Below are 18,553 nucleotides of genomic sequence, written 5' to 3' on the forward strand. Positions count from 1 at the left end.
AGTATGACCGGCTGCCACAACGAAAATGCTTAAAAGGTGGGGCACATCCATTCTCTTTAATCATTCAACCTACCAACTCTCATAACAAAACCACTACTCTCAACACACAACAATGCGTGCTTCTACTAGCTCCACTACTACTTGCATGTCTTCCAAGACTGCATTCTCATCCGACGAGTCATCATCATCTAACTCGCATCAATGCACGCGCTACTCTCATCCCACTTCCCGTATCAATGCGCATCTCATCCGATGATGACTCCTGCATGAACTTCAATGCACCTCAGTGCTGCCACTGTGGCTGGCGCGGATCTCACTCCCCTAGCTGTCCCTTCCGCTGAGCACACACAATGATTACGTCTTTTTGCTATATTTATTCCCTTTGCTTGTCGTAAGTCGTCATTCCTATTGTCTCACATCTCCAATGTCTCATTGTCTCATCCTAGACAATTGTTCTCATCATCGATCATGTTGTCATTGGACTCTTTTATTGCATTGTATCAACATACATATACACCCCGTGCATAAACGCACATTAGTCGTCGAGGTCTCATCGCAGTTGTAGGATCAAGGAGGAAGGAGGAGGTTGTGCAGTCTCGCTATGCGGATTCCTCGGGGCGGCAGGATAATTTAGCCTCATAATTTTGCCGTCTGCCTTGTATGTATGATTTACTGCAACAACCATCATTATTTGCCGGACCGAAAACCGTGCTGAAACGTCAGTAACACGTCTCAAACGGATGGTACATGTTCATCGCAGCATGCGTACATACTGATGGCCGAACAACAAGCTACATCGGAAATGAACTCACTCACTCGGTTCAAAGTCCCACGTGGACACCCATGATGTACTTTATGGCAATGCGTAAGGAACACGTGTCATTCGGGCTCTGATGAGCTGCTGGTTGTTCCGCTGACGGGTGTGGGGAAGAAGGGAAAAGTCTTAGATTTGGTCAAGATTTAGAGGAGAATATTAATCGCGGGATCTCAGCCAAGGGACGGCTCTAATAAACGTGTACTGCCGATGTCTATTTTGTATCATTTTCGCCGAACTATCCGCAAGTATGACGAGTTGGAAGCCTATCTGCAAGCGAGCTGGAAGAAGCTTGCCAACGTTGTCAACGTTGAAGTGCGTCTGAGTCATACCCTACGCCCATACCACAGCTACGGCGGACTCGGCTGTCCTTATCCGAGTCACCTTCTCCGTCGTACTTGTCGGCGTAATACTACTAGTGTGGTTCACGAATAATTTTGTTCCGTGTGACCTCACCTCGAAACTATATATTATCGTGTTTCGTGATGCAGTTATTTCTAGTGCGCAGGTCTAGAAATTCGGGTTGAATTCGGATGTAATTTCGTTGGTTCTCGTCTTCATATGTTTAAGCGCCTCCTAGCTTTCTTTCCCATGTGGCAGCCGGAAATCCGATTCCATCCGACTCTATCCTGTGTAGTGTGTGTGTCATTTCGCAGCTGTGTCTAGGCTCTAGCTGTGTACTACCAACTGTTTTCATATCATGTCTTCCAACTGGGACCCGCTGGCCCTGCACCTGCCTTCTCATTCGGAGGAACTCAAAGTGTCTTTCCCTCAAGAGCATGTGATGCTTATGACACTCAACCGTCCGAAGCACCTCAACGCCATGACACCTCAACTTACCACTGGCATAGCTGCCATTTTAAATTGGTTTGATGATGAACCCTCTTTGTGGTAGGTTCTGTCACCTAGCTTATCGTAATCTTGTTCAACTTCTCTGTCCCGTACTTCAAGGGTAGTCATTGTAACGGGTGAAGGACGTGCTTTCTGTGCAGGAGCCGACTTGAAGGCGTAAGTAATGAAGAATAGTGCTCGCCATCCTGTCGTTCCTTATTCCCTCGATCCTTCATTTTCACACTAGTTGGCTCCACGATCAGTCAAGTGGAACGGCGAAAGAACAAGAAAATGTGGCTTCTTCTGTCCACGGGTTTGCGTCTATCTCGCGCCGGCACACCTCATGCAAGCCTATGATCGCCGCAGTGAATGGCTCGGCTTATGGCGGTGGTGTTGAAATGATACTAAACTGCGATGTGGTCATTGCAAGCGAAGACGCCGTCTTCGCACTTCCAGAAGTCAAGCGTGGTGTACTAGCTGCACAAGGAGGTGAGTGAATGCCGCATCAGTCATTCTATTTCCATTTTCAGCCTCATCTTCGTCGATTATTTTGGAAAACTAAAGCGGGGGGCGGGTATGTATAAACTTTGCTGATCGGTGATTCGTCTTCCTTGCAGTTATTCCCAGGTTAGGGAGGGTTGCGGGCCATCAGGTATCGCTTCGGCGTGAATAAACTCACAGGGTATCTCCGCTTACTGAGAAAATCTTGCGGCGTAGCTTGCTTCTGAGATGCTGCTCTTGGGAAATACCATCACTGCCGCCCAAGCTAGAGACAGATTTCGTTTGTAAGTCAAGCCTACAATCGCCGCTAGTCACAAAGACAGCTTCTTGACACTCATGCGCACACTTCCGGTCCGCAGTGTCAACCTCGTCGTCGAAAAGTCGGCTGTTGTACCTACTGCTCTCGACATCGCACGGCAGATAAACATGAACTCCCCTGACTCGGTTCAGAGTTCAAAGGAGGGCCTTATACTTTCGCAAAAGCACCATTTCGAAGAAGCTGTGCAAACCCACTCGATGAGTCTCGTGAGCAAACGTTTGTATCACGGCGCAAACATCAAGGTACGTCACGTCACGTCATACTTGTCTTATGGGGTATATGGAGTATTCATCCTTCTTCCCTCTGACGTTAATCCAGGAGGGACTGGCCGCTTTCTCGGAGGTATGGTGTACAAGTTGTGACAATTTAAATCAAATTAACGTGTTCCTTCCGTTCGCTCTTCCGCAGAGACGCAAACCTAGGTGGTCGAATCCCGCGAAACTATGACGTGGTTGATTATTGATCCAAGATATTTAAAAGGTTATAGTATACATAAATGCGTTATCTCTCGTACATAAACTCCTGTGTGATTGCGTGATCGTTTGAATGCTAGTGAGATAATCCTCGAGACTTGTCCTCTGAGAATTTAACGATGCCGACGATGAGTGTTCCTGGTGCCCCTGGATGACCCGAAGAAGTGGGAAAATTAGCACGTCCAGCGAGAACGACATTGAAGAAAAAAGTTATTTCCGCTTATCACGTTCTCAACAACAAATTAGCATGCCATCCCGCGAACAAGACCAGGAAACCTACCTCGATTGTATGATCTGATCTATAAGGATCCGTACCAACACCCCAAGTTAACCATTCCAAACTCAAAATAGCCTATTCTCAAGCCGAAGGGGGGTCAACATCGAGCGCACGCTCGATGTGGCTTTCTGACAACGTTATCGCAAGGTTGTTGCATGCCACGTAGGTATACCGTGCACCCGTGAAAGCCCGCAGGGCACACAAAGGAATCGACCTTTTTGCCTTTGAATATCATGTCATATGTAAACATGGCGTACATGATCTAGAACCAGAACTTTAGAAGCGCGCAAAACGTGAGAACCAAAGTTCTTTTTCCAGCGCCAAGGTGAGCGTTAGACACGTCGGCTCAGTGAAAACCGTGAACCGGTACTATAAGGCTGCCAAGTGATAGGTCCGAGGATTATCAGCTTGACAGAGGATAGCCACAGCCTATGTTTAGCTGAAATCGGTGTAGAACAGGAACAGGTGGCGTATGATTGAAAAGGGCCACGCTGGCGATCCAAAAGCTTCCAGGAGGCCTGTGTCAGGGATGGACTTCAGCGTGCCAAGATCACGTATGTCCGAGTATCACTTCATGTTAGCAATTCCAATCGAACGGTCTTCATCTGACTTGCCGACTCACAGCATATCATATACACCTATATAGGGTTGTTTTGAAGTGTAATCTATCCAAGTTGAGTTTGAAAAGAACTAGTGAGGGAGAGATAGTCTTGTTGGGTTCGTGGGGCGCGATAGTCGCGGATTTCGATATCTGGGAGCGGGGTGAGCAACAAGCTGTCAGAGCATGAAGTGAACTGTACATACATGGACAATCAGGGTGGTATGAAGTCCGTGAAACGGGAGAAGTTATTATCTGAGGCGGGACCCAAGTAGCGGAAGGAGTCACCGCAGCAACGCCCATAATACACAATCCTTGTGGTTGAGTCACGTATCAGATAATGAGGTGTATCAGGGTGTATCCTGCCAGTGGGGAGGAGAGCAGGAAGGGTCGCAAAATGACTTGATCGAAGAAGATGCCAAAAAGACAAATTGTCAACTGTGCAAATAAGTACGCGGTGATATTAATGCTGGCCGTAGCGGGGAAAATGCGCTGTGGACCATTAATAATAATAATATCATACACGATACCATCTTGACTTGACGTACCATGTAATCGGAAACAAGGCATTCCGTATGAACGCAGACTCGGTTGTAAAGGGGACAACGGCTGAACCAGGGCCACTGCAGATCCAGTCAGCAGGCCAAAGATGTCAACAAAAGTTCACCGGCAACAAGGGAAATGTCAAGAAGTACTGAGTGAGAGTCTAGATTACACTTAGTAAGCGTCAAGTTGATTCATTCATATTGAGAAGACTCGGAAGTTCTTTATCATGCCACGACTCACGGGTCTCAAGCTGAGCACGAGATCATCATCTTGATAATCGTCTAAAGAGTTAAGGGCTGTAGAGATTTGAGGAAGACGCCGATCATGAAAAGTAGAAGCTGCCACTGGTGTGGCAGTAGTTGATAAGCGAGAGCACAGTGGACGATGCGACTATGCTGATGAATATGCTGTGCCCCCCCGGGCCGGAAGCAAAACGTGTCCCCCCGAAATAAATTGTTAAAATAGTAGTATAGTACTATTGTCACTAAACACACCTATCTTAGTGTTCAGAACGTCCCATATATTTAGTTTTTTTCTTCAGAAATATTTCAGGAATATGCTGAATCATTATTGAGTGAACACTTGAGCGCGCCGTCCTCAACAGCGAGCTCAGGTTGATGTTTGTTGAGCAGCGGGACTTCAAATAAGTTGCAACCTTCCTGTTTTGGTAGTGCTATTCACCGAACTCGAGTGTTCATTCAGTAGTTGGCTTTGTTCTGTAGTTATTTCAGAAGAACATATACATGAGATACTATGAACACTAAGATAAATGTGTTTTGCGCTAATAGTGCTATACTATTTTAACAACTTATTTTGGGGGACACACATTTTGTTTCGGGGGACACCAATAATATTTGTGCAGATTCAACAGCATGGCGCCTACGCGCCTAGTCCCCAATTCCGTATTTCTAGGATCCTCGCATTCATATCCGAGCAAATTTTACACTGTCAGGCACCCGCGGTTTTCCATCCACTGTCGAAAGCCAAAATCTTGCAAACACAATGCATTTGAATCCATTCAGGTAACGAAGTGGTATCAAGTGTTATTTGAATAAGTTAAATGAACAAATAACACGGAGAGGGACTCACAGACAACAGGTTCGCCCTCCGGTGCAAACTCTAGGGCACAAGTGCCGTCATGCATGACACACCGGGGGTTTCGACATTTTACCACGTTTTGCCAATAGTGAAATCACATTCTAAATGCAATATAGAGCGCTCCAGAGCATTCCAGGCTAAGTCTAGAATGCTCTAGCCAGGTCTAGATCTGCTTTTGATTAAAAATTTGCACGAGGTAAAATGTCCAAACCTCCGAGAAAGGTGATAGAGATTCTCGATAGACTGACCAAAACTCTCAGGATTCACCACCAAACGAAAAATGTTAATGGGACCAGAGGCCAGAAGAATGCACGCGAGCTAAAGGCGGAGTGAGCCTGACAGTGTACCATGGCGCAGGTCTGCCAGGGTCCTGGTGCAGTGACAGGAGTCCTGGCTGGTAGTCGGTAGCCGTAGTCTGTCCTCGATAGATAGAGCCGTGACCTATAGAGGTTTGGCCTTGGGTTTCCCTCGCAGTCCATACCTGGTCCAACATTCAGGAAAATGATGTAACCTCCCCAACCTTTAGCTTTCAAGCCATCCTCGGTCGCATTAGAAGAGCCAACAACTGAAGGAGTGCCCATCAATGAGGCTTCAGCGAGGCTGGAAGAACTGAAAGTGGACCGAGCCATATCGTTCTGATGTGTGTAGTTTGCATGCGCTCCTGTTTTACGTCGATGCCAAGGCGGAACAAAAAACAATTACTTTCGATTGTAAGACCCGAGCACTGGACAGAGATATTCGGAGGTCAACGCAAAGCTCTAGAACATCCCATAACGGAAAGCTCAAAACACTACGCAGGAGTGGCCCACCGAGACATGCACAACGAAAAAAGGGCTCAGCGAGAACTGAATGAGACGCAAAGACAACTTTGCCTCTTGCAAATAAGGTGTCAAAATGTTTGTAACCGAAAAGGCCCGAACACGGCCCGGGTGTAGCCGGCAGAGGTTTGGGGAGATGATCGTATTCCACTAACGTTGGGAGTCGGGGATACTACGCGTCTGACACCGCCGAACATTGTTGGGAATCTCAAGCTCTCATATGTACTGTTTGGGCAGACAGATAGACTCACTGAAGAGGCTGAGCATGTCCTTCGGTAAGTTCCGCTAGTGCTTTATGTGGGCATTCCGCTAGTCATATTCTCCACTAGTCACTGCACGGCCATGTCTGCTGATTGGACTGATTGGACATATGCCTGGAATCTCAAAAAACATGGTTCAGGCTTAGAGCATTACCCACTTCTATTCCGAGTCACGGGAGTCCGTAAGATGGTAGAAATGTGAAAAGCACCAATAAATACCTCAGGGCATATTTTTATTCTACTAGGCCAAGCGAACTGACACCCCTCTTCTTGTCCGTGGATACTAGTTACACACCATTTACACCAATAAACTAGGAAAATAGAAGACGTCACCGGTCTGCATTAATATTGAAGTCACATTGCTTCATGCCTATGCCTGTCGTTATGGTTATGTCTGTGCTATGCACAGGGTACAGTACTTGGTCGTACGTGGTTGAGACGTGCGCCATCATACACATCGATCATGCACTGGAAATCGGTCATGAATTCACGACTATTTTCATACTCAGAACTTCTATTTGCTGCCGGAGAGTGAGCTGAGGCGGCATTTCCATACCGTACCGGTCACCTTGAGAGTATTCTGCAACGTCCACGGCTCAACGGGGTACAATACCAGGGCTGGGAAGCGTCCTAAAATCTGCATGCAATATTAGAGTTGAGCACAATCATCAGAAATATCGCCACCTCATGGGGAACATACATGCCCGAAGGCCCAACTCGTTCCGTTAGTCTGCCGCGGCCAAGAGATTCAAGTTGGCAGAATCAGGCGGCGTGGGATTGGCGCCGACAGGATGCGCCACTGGCGTTTTGACAGATGTGTGACCGAAGATGTCTCTCAAGGGCGGGTCACCGTTCGTTTCCAGTTCCACAATTGCACAAGCAAATAGAGGCGCGCTGAGTGGAGTAATACTAATCCCAGTCTACAGAAATGGAAATAGGTTTTCATGCTGCATGTCAATGCGATGCGGAAGTGACAAAACGTGCTTATCTGACATCTTTCAGAACAGGCACGACAGGAGTGCGCCGCGAGCTGCTGATGGATACTGACAGAAATAAATGGTCACACCACAAAATGGCAGCGCGATCCCTGTTCAGGACCGATAGATGAAATCGAGGACATCCGTGCTTGCCGTATTCAAGATTGCTCTGTAGATCGTTCATTTGCACCAGGCTTCTTGATTGTTGCAAGAGCCGATGCACTAATTTCCCAAACGACCAGGTAAGCCTAATAAAGGGAATCCTCAAATGCCCCACATTAGCCAGATGGTGAACACGGCTACAGTGCCCACCTAATGCCACCAGATATGAGCGCTGCAAACGATATAGATCAGAAAATAGTGATCATCTTTTGATGTCACAAGAATAATACGCTAGTTTCCGAGAGCTAAGCAGACGTGGAGATCCCCTATGGCCCATATCGACCAGATGGTGAACAAGGCCGCCCAACGCCGGATATGTCCAATGAACACGGCCACGAATCGCCACTAGATACGAGCGTTGCAACTGATGTAGATCTGAAGATATTGTGAGAGAATGCAATGGCGAAAATACCACCTATTAGCCTGACATCAATTTGTGAATTACAAAAAATCAAACAAATTCACAAACCCCGTCATTAACGAGTGGGGTACACTTCTAATAGTTCCATTCTGAATGTTGACTGTGTCTTTCGAGCCACGAATACAACCCAATCAAAATCCGCACCACATGGCGAATAACGGCAGTTTTGAGTAAACCTCGCGCAGTAATTACGGTTCTGTTCGGCCAGGACCGAAACTATCGACGATCCGGTGGCGAATAGAGTAGATAAGGACGTGGCAATTGTCGTGACTGCCAAGTGAGCTTTCCTGGATCTACGCAGGGAACATCAAAGAAGCTGCAAGCATTACGGTCGACTGACTTAGCGCGTACCCCAAAAACGTGAAAAGCACCCAGATAGTTGAAACCACTCAATATTTAAATATTCAGCTCATCACACACAAATCCTTCCGTCTCACTGTAGCGGTGGGTTCCAGGCTCAGCCTCAGAGAGGGTTATGGCTTGAGGAGTCGACAGGTTGGGAAGTGCCAGGGGTCAGTGTTCAGAGTCATAGCGTCGAGATAGACAGTAGCAAGCTCCGAGACTCTTCTCATTCTTCTTCAGAATGTGGTGTATCAGGAAATCCGCGGTCTCATTGAACCAAACTTGTGTGGGCAGTCGTGTGCGCTGCTGGCGGGCCGAAAAGGACAGTGCATACAGAACGGATCCGATGGGACTCAGAAGGCATTGCCTTCATAAATGACCTGATCCGCATTAGGGGCTCACCCTGTTGGCGCAAAAAGTTGAAGAATTTAACTTTCATTGACCAATGTAAATAATTGCAGATCATGGCATGGGAAAAGGAAAGGAACTGAATTGTTGTTATGAAGTTCCTGGATTTACGCCAGAAACAGCGAGGAAGCTGGTGTCCATTACGAACACGACCATTTAACTGAATACAAAGATCAATGCATACTCTGAACAGATAAAAACCACCCAATTTTCTTAGGCTAGCCATGTGCACTGCTGGCAGGCCGAAACAGAATGGCTCACGGAACGGATCCGACAGGGTTCAGAAACCTCGTTCTCGTGAATAGACTAGGCGCTCACCTCGTCGGCGACCAATGTTGAACGATGTCACTTTCACTGACCAATTTGAGCAAACGGACATCGTCACAGGGATCTGAGAGATTTAAATAGTCGCTCAAGTCTCTCTGGAAAAGTGACTGCATTGTGATTTTCCTGGAACAGCGAGAAAGTCGAGATCCACTGCGAGTACCACGGCCAACTGAATACGAAAATTAACACATATTTCAAACAGTTCAAAACAACCCACATGACTTAAGAAATCCGTCCGCTCAGTATGCAATGTACTCAAAAAACTGGGAGTCCACCGTGGGGTTAATTGACCTAGGCCCTCGTAGATCACCCATGTGCAATGCTGGCGGACCGAAAAAGACAGGACCCACGCCTTGGACCCGAGGGGGCTTAGAAGCATCGTTCTGAAAAACGGAGGCAACAGTTGAACAATTTCACGTTCACTAACTGATGTGAGCGCTTGCATATTGTCACATGGGTTAGACCGAACAGTCGCATAATTCTCTCTGGAAAGAATCGTCGGCAGTGACCGCATTATGAATTTCCTGTATCCGTGCCCAGAAAAGCGAGAAGGCTGGCATTTACTACAAGGAAGTCGGTCGACTGAATGCAAAAATTAACACATATTCTGAAGGGATGAAAACCACTTACATGAATTGTGAAACCTGTCTAATAAGTATGCAACTAGTCGCCAAACAAAATGAAAAGTCCACGGTTTAATCGACCCAGGCCCCTATAGGCCAGCCATGTGCATCGCTGGCGAACTGAAAAAGATAGGACTCATAACGTGGGTCCGAGGTACTCAGAAGCATCGTTCTCATAAATGGACTGGTCCGCATTAGTCGCTCGCCTCGTTGGCGCAAAAAATCGAGGAATTTCACTTTCACTGACAGATGTGAGCAAGCGCAGATCGTGGCATGGGAAAGAAATAGACTATCGAATGAGGTCCGCTGGGGCATCAGTGGGTATCCAAGGTACCTGTTCCGCATAATGTTCTTACCAAGGACGCACGTAGAATGGGGGTAGCGTTAGAAGTGTGTCCTAGATATCAAAAATGAGTGAACTGCGCCCTACAAGACAGTCAAATTACCTTTAATCATATTGAGCATTCCGTCATTTCTTCGCTTACGAACGGTGTTAAAGGGAGATCGGAAGTGATATTCCTGGTCATTTGAATTACACGAGGTTGTCTGCGCTAGCATGTAGAGTTATCTTTTAATCAGCCTGTTTTAACTTAGTGGGTATCGTAAGACGTGTTCATGAGCACGAGTCTGTTATCTTGGTAAACTTGAAAATTAGATGAAAACGTGGACATACCTAACCGAAATGTGCACACAAGAATTGCAACCGAGTTAATATCCTGTTATCGTTCAGTCGTAGTAAGAGGCTAAGGCGAGGGACAGACAAATATGACTTGGTTCTATGAACTCTTCACATTCATAATAGTCTGCTTTGTAAGTTCAATGTTCGTGGAACCGAGGAGAACAAACGCTTGCTGCAGCCCCGGGTCGAGTAAGTAGCCGCAAAATTTCCCGCCTGTAGCTGCGTTCATGCCGACCTGACGACTCCAATACCATTGGTAAGCGTCAAACCTTGGGTACGAGCAGTTTCGAAGACCGTTTCAGCGTAGCCACCACCTGCAGAGGCTGGGGATGGTCGTCAGTGGTGCTTGCGACTGTGACTCAGAAGGAGGTGGCGCGCATGGAATCAGTCACTGCGACGTCCCAGGCATTTTTCTCGTCGAAAAGTTATGTCCAGCATGACATGGAAAGTAGAAACCTCGAGGATGAATGTGTATAATTGATCGCAAAGCTTAGGTGGTGCAGAACGCGTACCGCAATGAGACAAATGATACACAGATGGATGTGGCAGTGACGCTTTGCTTCTTCAGCAAATTTCTGTAGAAATCTGAACAACAAGTCTTATAGATGAAGGAGTTGTTGACTTGACGAACCTGCACATCATTGTTAATTTGAGGTCAAGAATAAAACAACCATGTATGTAAAAGCGCCTGAAAAGACACGAGTGATATCTCCGGCGTAGGGAGCTATGTTCTGACCCCTCGAATGTTCCAAATGCAGGAATATGTGGGGGTCGCTTTCTTTCTGACACGTTTGACCAACACTAGATTATAATACTACCAGGAACTGACCAAGATCAGAGACTGCAGACGCGTGCACACAAGGGTTTTCAGCATCATAACCCTTCCAGTTCATCAAGATGGTGAGCGCCAAACATTCCAGACTAGACACGAACAGGATCTAACAAAGCGCAGGTTGTTCTAGCAGCATCGATATGCACTAAAGGCGGGAAAGGTGAGTCTACCTACCAACTCTCCAAACCGATATCTTAACACGCACTTCCAGCGGTGCTCTCGCGCCAATTTCACCCAATGACGCGCACCCATATCGAATCCCTACTTGCATCCTTCCCAAAGCTCATCCCGACAAACTCTCAACACACTTCCGTAGAAACCGCTCAAGTCCGCTACGTCTATCAGCCCTTGGAAGACCTTTACATTCTTCTTATCACTAATAAAGCTTCCAATATCCTTCAGGACATCGATACCCTCCACCTTTTTGCGCGCGTCGTGTCTGATATCTGCCGCACCGCAGACGAGCGTGAAATTCAGAAACAGAGCTTTGAGCTGCTTAGCGCTTTCGATGAGATCGTGAGCATGGGTTACCGAGAACAGGTTAATCTAATACAGGTAAGGAGCATATTGGAGATGGAGAGTCACGAGGAGAAGATACAAGATATCATCGCAAGGGTTAGTGCACACCAGTCAGACTACCCGACCCCCCACTCATTTAATGACAGAACAAAGAAGCAGAGGCAAAAGAAGAGCTCAAGCGTCGTGCGCGCCAACTTGAGCTCCAGCGCCGGGAGCAGCAAAAGCGTGCTGCTGTATCCGGCAGTGGGGGCAGCTCATATCTCGGTGGAGGCATGTCTGGATACTCTTCTGTTCCTCAGCGATTCGACGCTCCAGAGGTGCCGGCGGCGCGCACCGCATCACCTGCACCTGCGTCCAGCGCCCGCACACCTCCGTTCAAGGGCAGTGGCATGAAACTCGGCAGCAAAAAGACCAGGCAAGCCGAGCTTCTAGATGCTCTCGGCGGCGAGCTAGTCTCCGAGGAGCTCTCAGCGCCACCCACGCCTCCTATCCCCGATCCATCACCAGCGCCAACTAACACAAGAAATAGCCTGCCCTCTATCGCAGCTGAAAGGTGAGTACTCGCCCTCCTCAATTTCCGTCCCTGTTAATCTGTGTCTCTAGCGTACATATCGTAATCAAGGAACAGATCGATGTCTCCCTTATGCACGATGGTGGTGTACAATCAATGGAGGTCAAGGGCGACATGAACCTCCAAGTCTCCGACCCCGCTTTAGCGCACATCAAGCTCGCACTCCCGTCCCCCACCACCGACTTTGGCTCCGACCTCCAATTCAAGCAGCACCCCAATGTCGCCAAGTTCGCCCCCGGCCAGAACCGTATCGTCGCGCTCAAAGATCCTTCTCGTGCTTTCCCCGTGGGCCAAGCCCTTGCCGTACTCAAGTGGCGCTATGCAGGGCGCGATGAGTCCCTGGTACCATTGTCCAGTAAGCTCTCCACTCGCATATATTATTTTCACGCCCACTGACTCACCCTCCAAGTCAACTGCTGGCCCTCTCCCTCAAATGATGGTACCTGTGAGGTCAATATCGAATACGAGCTCGAGAATGAAAACGTCACCCTGCACGACGTCGTCATCTCTATCCCCCTCCCGTAAGTTCCTCTTCGTTCCTACTCTAATTTTTCGCCCACCCACTAATATACCTCTAGCACTGGCTCCTACCCCAGCATCACCACCACGCAATGCGACTACAGTATCAACCCCGCTACCCACTCGCTCGACTGGTCTATCCCACTCGTTTCCACCGTAGCGCGCAGAGGCACGCTCGAGTTCACTGTCGGCGGCGATGACACGAGCGTGTTCTTCCCCGTGCGCGTGTCATTCGTGGGTCGGGGGAGTATCGCTGGCATTGGGGTGGATGCTGTTTCGAGAGTAGATGGTGGTGAGGACCCGGTGTTTTCTGTGGATGCTGTTGTCACGACGGGTAATTATCTTGTTATTTGAGTGTCTTAATGTGTACCGGGAAATGCATGATCATACATCATGAATTTGCGAAACGGACTTTTGTTGCATATGATATCCTACATGCCCAGAAGGTCAAGGTATGAACTGCAGCGAGATTAGCGAAAGTCTCGGACTGAGCGTAAAAATGACCGCTGGCAACATTGCTCTGCTTAGTGCTAATGGCAGCATCGTACTCTCCCGTCCTATTCTCTCCATCAATCGAGGCTAAACTTAGCGCTTACATTTGGATTCGACTCTGCATGGGAGATCGCCGCAACGGCACGTCTCGATACATCAAAGAATCAGGCTGGGCGGACGAATGCCAAAAGTGCTCATTCTCTCCGACTTTTCTAATCTCTGCAATTACATGTCAAAATTACGAATGAGACAACCTTCTTCAAGTTGCGACAGTTTGGATACCCGATCGACACCGTATGAGAGAGGTCCTCGCACTGCCTAGATTGTAGTACACGCTCCCGTGACCTGCGACACCTCAGATCGACCATCGGGGACTGCATGTGTGTTGATATCCCATGCACTTTAGGAGTGTAGACAGTCTAGCGACCATGGGTTCGATAAAAGTCGTTGATAGGTATTTGCATGTAATGAGTAACAACTACAGTAATTATGGTTCGAATTAACTTACAGGCAGAAACACAATCTGCCACTTCCATGCTCTCTGGCGTTAACAATATTTGATGTAGATGGTTGTCGTGAGTCGGGGTTGGGGAAAACAGGAGGGTTAGAGTCGTTCCGCTGTAAATAGATGCACGAGGACCGGAATACACTGTACAGTGAGAAGGAAAAAGAGGCACGCATACCTGTTTACCCTGCGCGAGAGGAACATCGACAATACAAATCGCAGGCGATGCATAACTAATCGAAGGGGCCGCCAGGTTGATAGTGGGTGTAGGTGGGTTCGAGACTAAAAATGTAAGTCGAAATGCGACGATGAAAGTCCCTGCTCACGGTCTCGTAGGGATTTATATGTGGACGAGGTAGAGGCAACGTAGCAGGGAACTGCAAGGGAACGTGTGAGGAAAACAAACAAGAGGAACATGCATCCAGGGGATTACAAGGCCCATCGGCGCGAGTAGATCGTACTGGGTCCGTACCGAGCCCAAAGAAGGATTGGAGGTAACTCATCATGTATGTTACTGACCTGCAATAGTGCGGTCGAGTGCTCACCGATTTGCTTGAAATGAACTGAGTAGTGAACTGGCATGATAACGATAACAGAATTGCGCAGAGAATCCTGATAATGATAACGCACAGTCGACAGCTATAATACACAATCCGCATTTACTGCGGGTAAAAGTCCTAAAAGGCATGGTTCGGATAGTGGCGTTTTGTTCCCTCTCTAGTGCTCATCGATCCCATTCGATCTCACAACCTCGGGATAACTCTGCATCATTCGCCTGAGCTCTGTTTCCGGAATCCTCGTCTTGAACTCGATGGTGCATGGCCGGTATGTAAACGGCCGGTGGGCTTTCTCTGAATTCATGAATCCCATGTCATCCAGCGGCTGTGCAGGATCCAGAGTGAGCTGGAAGGCCCAAAGAATCAGGACCGCGCTTATGAACACCGTTCTGTATCAATCGAAATGAGCCCGAAAGGCCATGTCCGTAGAATGATAGGTTTACCTGTTCGCGACATGTTGACCGGGGCACACGCTGCAAGGAATTTAATACAACGAACGAGTAGTTGGAAGACGGTGCTTACCGCCGACCAAACCCGTAGAGAAAATTGGTTAAATCGTCTCTTAGGAGACCTTGGTCATTTATCCAGCGTTGAGGCTTGAACGCGTCAGGCTCGGGAAAGACTTCTGGATCTCGACAGATGGCCCTAAGGCAGTGACAGTTAGGTCTTTCGTGTTTAAACACGAAGCTCGAAGCTTACCAATGGTTACCAAATACTGTAGTCCCAGCTGGAATACAGTGGTTTTCCTGATGCCAGGTCATCAGTCACACACACATGTAAGCTATTCAAAGATTACTTGCCCAAATCACGTCTTTGGTTGCTCGGTGAGGAAATCCTGCAGTGACTGTCAGAAACTGTAGGTACAAAACCACAAGGATTATACTAACCATTAGGAGCAACTGGTCTCCATCTTACAGCCTCAGAGATGAAGGCATGCAGGCGAGTAAGGGATTGTTGGTCGGCGAACGTCGGCGCTTAAATGCAGAGCTCGTTGAATTCCACAGAACTGCAATAAGAAATCAAGCTACCTTGATGCCTTCCGATGACCGCATCGAGCTCGGCTTGAACTTTAGCTTGCTCATCGGGGAAACATGCAGCTGCCATGAGCACCGTGCATATCACCGAGGTAGTCTGATCCCTAATTTCAGCCACATTCTTGTCTTTGGACAACGAAAACCTCACTGTGTTGGATCCAGCTCTAAACAAGGAACCACCAAGAAAAGCAGTCTCGTCCTCTGTCAAGCCATGATGATCGCCATTCTCTAGCATATATCTCGTGAACGAAGGACCGATGTCCACATCGCTTTGCTGTGAATGACTTAGACATTTCATGTGAAGATCATTAAGGTGAAGCATACCATTTGCTCTTTGACTCGGTTCAGCTGACCTAAGTTAAGTCGCTTGCTCCTCTTAAAACCCTGTTTCAATTCTCGGCCATACCAGGGAATGTATTTCAGCCACGGGATCGAGTCCACAAGGTAGAAAGCATCAGGGCGCAGGGCTCCGTCAATTAACTTCCTGAGTTGACGCATCTCAATGACTTGGGGATCAGTTGCAGACGTGGGCGCAGTGTCCCCGTAGGTAACTTTCGTAATTACTGTCGCAGCATAACTTCAAAACGCTCGTAAGTAGTGTACGGTCGTAACAACAAGCACATACCTCGTCAGATGGTTCTGAAAGTTGTATGGATCATCGAGGATGTCGAAAATCAGATTCTTCACGTTTGACGTCTGCAAGGGCTGATAAGCCCCAGCTGCTTTAGGCTGGAAATGCGTATGAAGGGCTCTGCCAAAAGTTGAAAAGTAAATTAGTAGACATATTGCGGATTGCTAACCTACGCATCCGACGGAACCTGTCCCCAAATGGCGTGTAGGCGATACTCAATCCACCGCCAAATAATTCTCCAGCAGCGATCATGCGAGGACGATCAGCTAGAGTGCCGCCCTGATTCTCCATAATATCCATGGCGGCCTGCAACAGAATGGTGAGCCTCGGTTATGATAACTCGGCGTCGAGAGACTGACTTTGTAACGACCAATAATCACAACTTTTCCGACTCCTGACCGAAGAGTGATCAGAGGACCATACTCATTAATCCAACCTGCTATGGCAAGAAATGACCTAATCAGCGAAAAACATCGTGAGTACTAACAGACAACGTGTTGCATGCAAAAATTTACTTGCGAGGCGGCAAGAAATGCCCCCAAGGCCTCAAAGTGAAAGGAGAAGGTGGGAGAGGAAGGCCGTTCTTCGATTGAGGAAGAATAATTACTCCTATCACGCCAAGACAAGTCACAGCACCGACAATGAGCCGCGCGTTGTCCCAAATGGACAGGTCAGGCAGTTGTAACATGGCTGATGGGAGAAGCGCAAGGAAGGATTGGAGGGAGCTCATCGTAAGTAGCTTCTCAACTTCAAGGTTAGTGAAGCAATGTCAACTATCTGAGGGACAGACCAACTTTATGTAAATCCAGTTGACCAGCATACTTCAAAATTTATATCCTGGTCCATTATTGCCACGTTTCCACAGACCGTTAGTCCTTCGTATACATGGAGTCGGAGTATCATTGAGCGACAATTCTGCTGGCAAAGAATCACCGCCTCCGCAATTTGGCTCGAAGACCTTTCTCTCGTTTAGGAAGGTAACAACACTCCTGCCATACCAAGACAAGGTGCAGCACCGAGAAACGATGTCAGAAATGCACAGGTTGGGCAGCTGTAATACAGCTGACGGGAGGGCCCAAAGGATTGGGAGTAACTCGTCGTATGTCACTGCTGGCCTGCGACAGTTCGCTCGCACCTAGTAGCACTTGGCCATTAAGAGAAGCCACTGGAGAGCACGTGTACAACCTCTTTGGCCAGCATACTAGTTCAAATTTCTCGTTCTGTCTCACCGGTTTCATGTCCGGCGGAACTCCGTGACTCGTATGGTAATTAGAGGCATTTTTTTAGTGCAATTCTTCTGGAAGGACCGGCATAAATGGCGGAAATGGCAGCATGACATATTCTAGATTCTGATCCAGCAGGTGATGGTTGTTTTATCGTCCCTTCCAGTAGCACAGCTGGGATCATGACAGGGGGATGAGTTGGCAGGTCCATATGTGGACCATATGAAGACTATGTCTTCGCAGGATCAGGTTTAATGCAAAGAAGATAGAAGACATGGTCGAAGGACGTGATAGATTGACCTATAAATTCATTGCTGTAAAAACGCCGCAGGCAAGCCCTATGAGAGAAGCATATTACAATGCTGCAGCATGTCTTTGCAGATGAGTATTGCGATGCGCGTGATACTAGACCGACCACTTCAACGAGGTATGCGGAACCTCAACAGCCCCAGAAGCCCAGCTGACAAAATTTGTCGTCGTTTCATAAATAGGACGGGCGACAGAAGAGCTTAAAACCACACGTAGTCTGAATTCTCCGCAAGGCTAGGGCATGGCAGTGCAGGCTGGGCCCAAAAATCTCCGGAATGGAAACACACGGAGCGACCTAGGATAGACATTGAGATCTTGAAAATTGGACATCAACGGACAAGACATGAGGTTCTGAACCACAGTGATACCTGAGAATTTGATTGATTCCGTAGCTGATTCATGGTAAAGGACAATACATCACGTGGGTCGCAATCTGGATGGAGATCCTGCCGTACTGCGGTCTTGCTGTAGTGTGACCTATGCACGATAAATAGATGTCATAGGTCACCTTAGAATATTGCAGGACGAACCGGAAGAGCAAACCAACAGCTCACAACTTGTTGCATCTGCGAATTCAAGGTCAGGGTCCTTCAAGTTGTACCTGGGGCTACGATTCTGGAATGACTCGACACACTCAAACTGCTACAGTGATATATCTATGATTCACTGGTGTGTTCAGGAAAAACATGGGGTTGCATGTTAAATCCACTACGGTGCCTGTCATCTACGCGCCTCGCTGGACGCTGCATACTAGTACAGTTGCGGAAGCTAATGAGAGCATAACTCGCACCTGAGTTTCGACTGACGAACCTTGTTAAGTGTGCATGCGCGGGCGCATATTTAGCGCTGGACGAATCAAATAAAGAGTATGATTCCGTGAATCAAGA

The 18,553-nt window shown here is 47.8% G+C and overlaps 5 protein-coding genes across 5 annotated transcripts; 4 read left to right on the plus strand and 1 right to left on the minus strand.

Annotated features, from left to right (window-relative positions):
- Positions 1-134: 134 nt before the first annotated feature.
- DFJ58DRAFT_663932 (uncharacterized protein) lies at positions 135-341 on the plus strand (the record flags this gene model as incomplete). Its single annotated transcript, XM_041382403.1, has 1 exon — positions 135-341. A coding segment is annotated over one exon (207 nt), but the record flags the coding sequence as incomplete, so codon positions are not given.
- A 1,043-nt stretch (positions 342-1,384) lies between these two features.
- Positions 1,385-2,925, plus strand: DFJ58DRAFT_499060 (ClpP/crotonase-like domain-containing protein). Its single transcript, XM_041380698.1, has 8 exons — positions 1,385-1,705; positions 1,766-1,822; positions 1,893-2,134; positions 2,263-2,297; positions 2,363-2,430; positions 2,506-2,707; positions 2,784-2,807; positions 2,874-2,925. The coding sequence occupies exons 1-8, from the start codon at positions 1,515-1,517 to the stop codon at positions 2,910-2,912; spliced, it is 858 nt and encodes a 285-aa protein (XP_041241339.1). The 5' UTR covers positions 1,385-1,514; the 3' UTR covers positions 2,913-2,925.
- A 7,635-nt stretch (positions 2,926-10,560) lies between these two features.
- On the plus strand, positions 10,561-10,951 carry DFJ58DRAFT_843523 (uncharacterized protein; the record flags this gene model as incomplete). The annotated part of the gene is made up of 2 exons (XM_041392987.1): positions 10,561-10,605; positions 10,694-10,951. The coding sequence occupies 2 exons, from the start codon at positions 10,561-10,563 to the stop codon at positions 10,949-10,951; spliced, it is 303 nt and encodes a 100-aa protein (XP_041241340.1).
- Positions 10,952-11,275: 324 nt separating this feature from the next.
- On the plus strand, positions 11,276-13,384 carry DFJ58DRAFT_686549 (uncharacterized protein). Its single transcript, XM_041383308.1, has 7 exons — positions 11,276-11,374; positions 11,427-11,466; positions 11,518-11,921; positions 11,972-12,378; positions 12,429-12,751; positions 12,806-12,917; positions 12,975-13,384. The coding sequence occupies exons 1-7, from the start codon at positions 11,372-11,374 to the stop codon at positions 13,267-13,269; spliced, it is 1,584 nt and encodes a 527-aa protein (XP_041241341.1). The 5' UTR covers positions 11,276-11,371; the 3' UTR covers positions 13,270-13,384.
- Positions 13,385-14,629: 1,245 nt separating this feature from the next.
- Positions 14,630-16,822, minus strand: DFJ58DRAFT_663896 (cytochrome P450; the record flags this gene model as incomplete). The annotated part of the gene is made up of 13 exons (XM_041382401.1): positions 14,630-14,858; positions 14,913-14,942; positions 14,992-15,114; positions 15,169-15,215; positions 15,279-15,304; positions 15,357-15,443; positions 15,498-15,600; positions 15,652-15,777; positions 15,828-16,080; positions 16,129-16,254; positions 16,304-16,440; positions 16,494-16,590; positions 16,650-16,822. 13 exons carry the CDS (start codon positions 16,820-16,822, stop codon positions 14,630-14,632), a joined length of 1,557 nt encoding a protein of 518 aa, XP_041241342.1.
- Positions 16,823-18,553: the final 1,731 nt, after the last annotated feature.

This window comes from Suillus subalutaceus, assembly GCF_016647625.1.
Source record: "Suillus subalutaceus strain FC151 chromosome Unknown DFJ58scaffold_91, whole genome shotgun sequence".
Lineage (NCBI taxonomy): Eukaryota > Fungi > Basidiomycota > Agaricomycetes > Boletales > Suillaceae > Suillus > Suillus subalutaceus.

What these genes read in the sequence shown, in the direction of transcription:
- DFJ58DRAFT_499060 (XM_041380698.1), top strand. Translation starts at nt 1,515, where the DNA reads ATGTCTTCCAACTGGGACCCGCTGGCCCTGCACCTGCCTTCTCATTCG. An exon ending in GATGATGAACCCTCTTTGTG is followed by an intron (nt 1,706 to 1,765) that starts GTAGGTTCTGTC and finishes CCGTACTTCAAG; the next exon opens with GGTAGTCATTGTAACGGGTG. An exon ending in GCAGGAGCCGACTTGAAGGC is followed by an intron (nt 1,823 to 1,892) that starts GTAAGTAATGAA and finishes TTTTCACACTAG; the next exon opens with TTGGCTCCACGATCAGTCAA.
- DFJ58DRAFT_686549 (XM_041383308.1), top strand. An exon ending in ATGCACTAAAGGCGGGAAAG is followed by an intron (nt 11,467 to 11,517) that starts GTGAGTCTACCT and finishes ACGCACTTCCAG; the next exon opens with CGGTGCTCTCGCGCCAATTT. An exon ending in GTCCCTGGTACCATTGTCCA is followed by an intron (nt 12,752 to 12,805) that starts GTAAGCTCTCCA and finishes TCACCCTCCAAG; the next exon opens with TCAACTGCTGGCCCTCTCCC.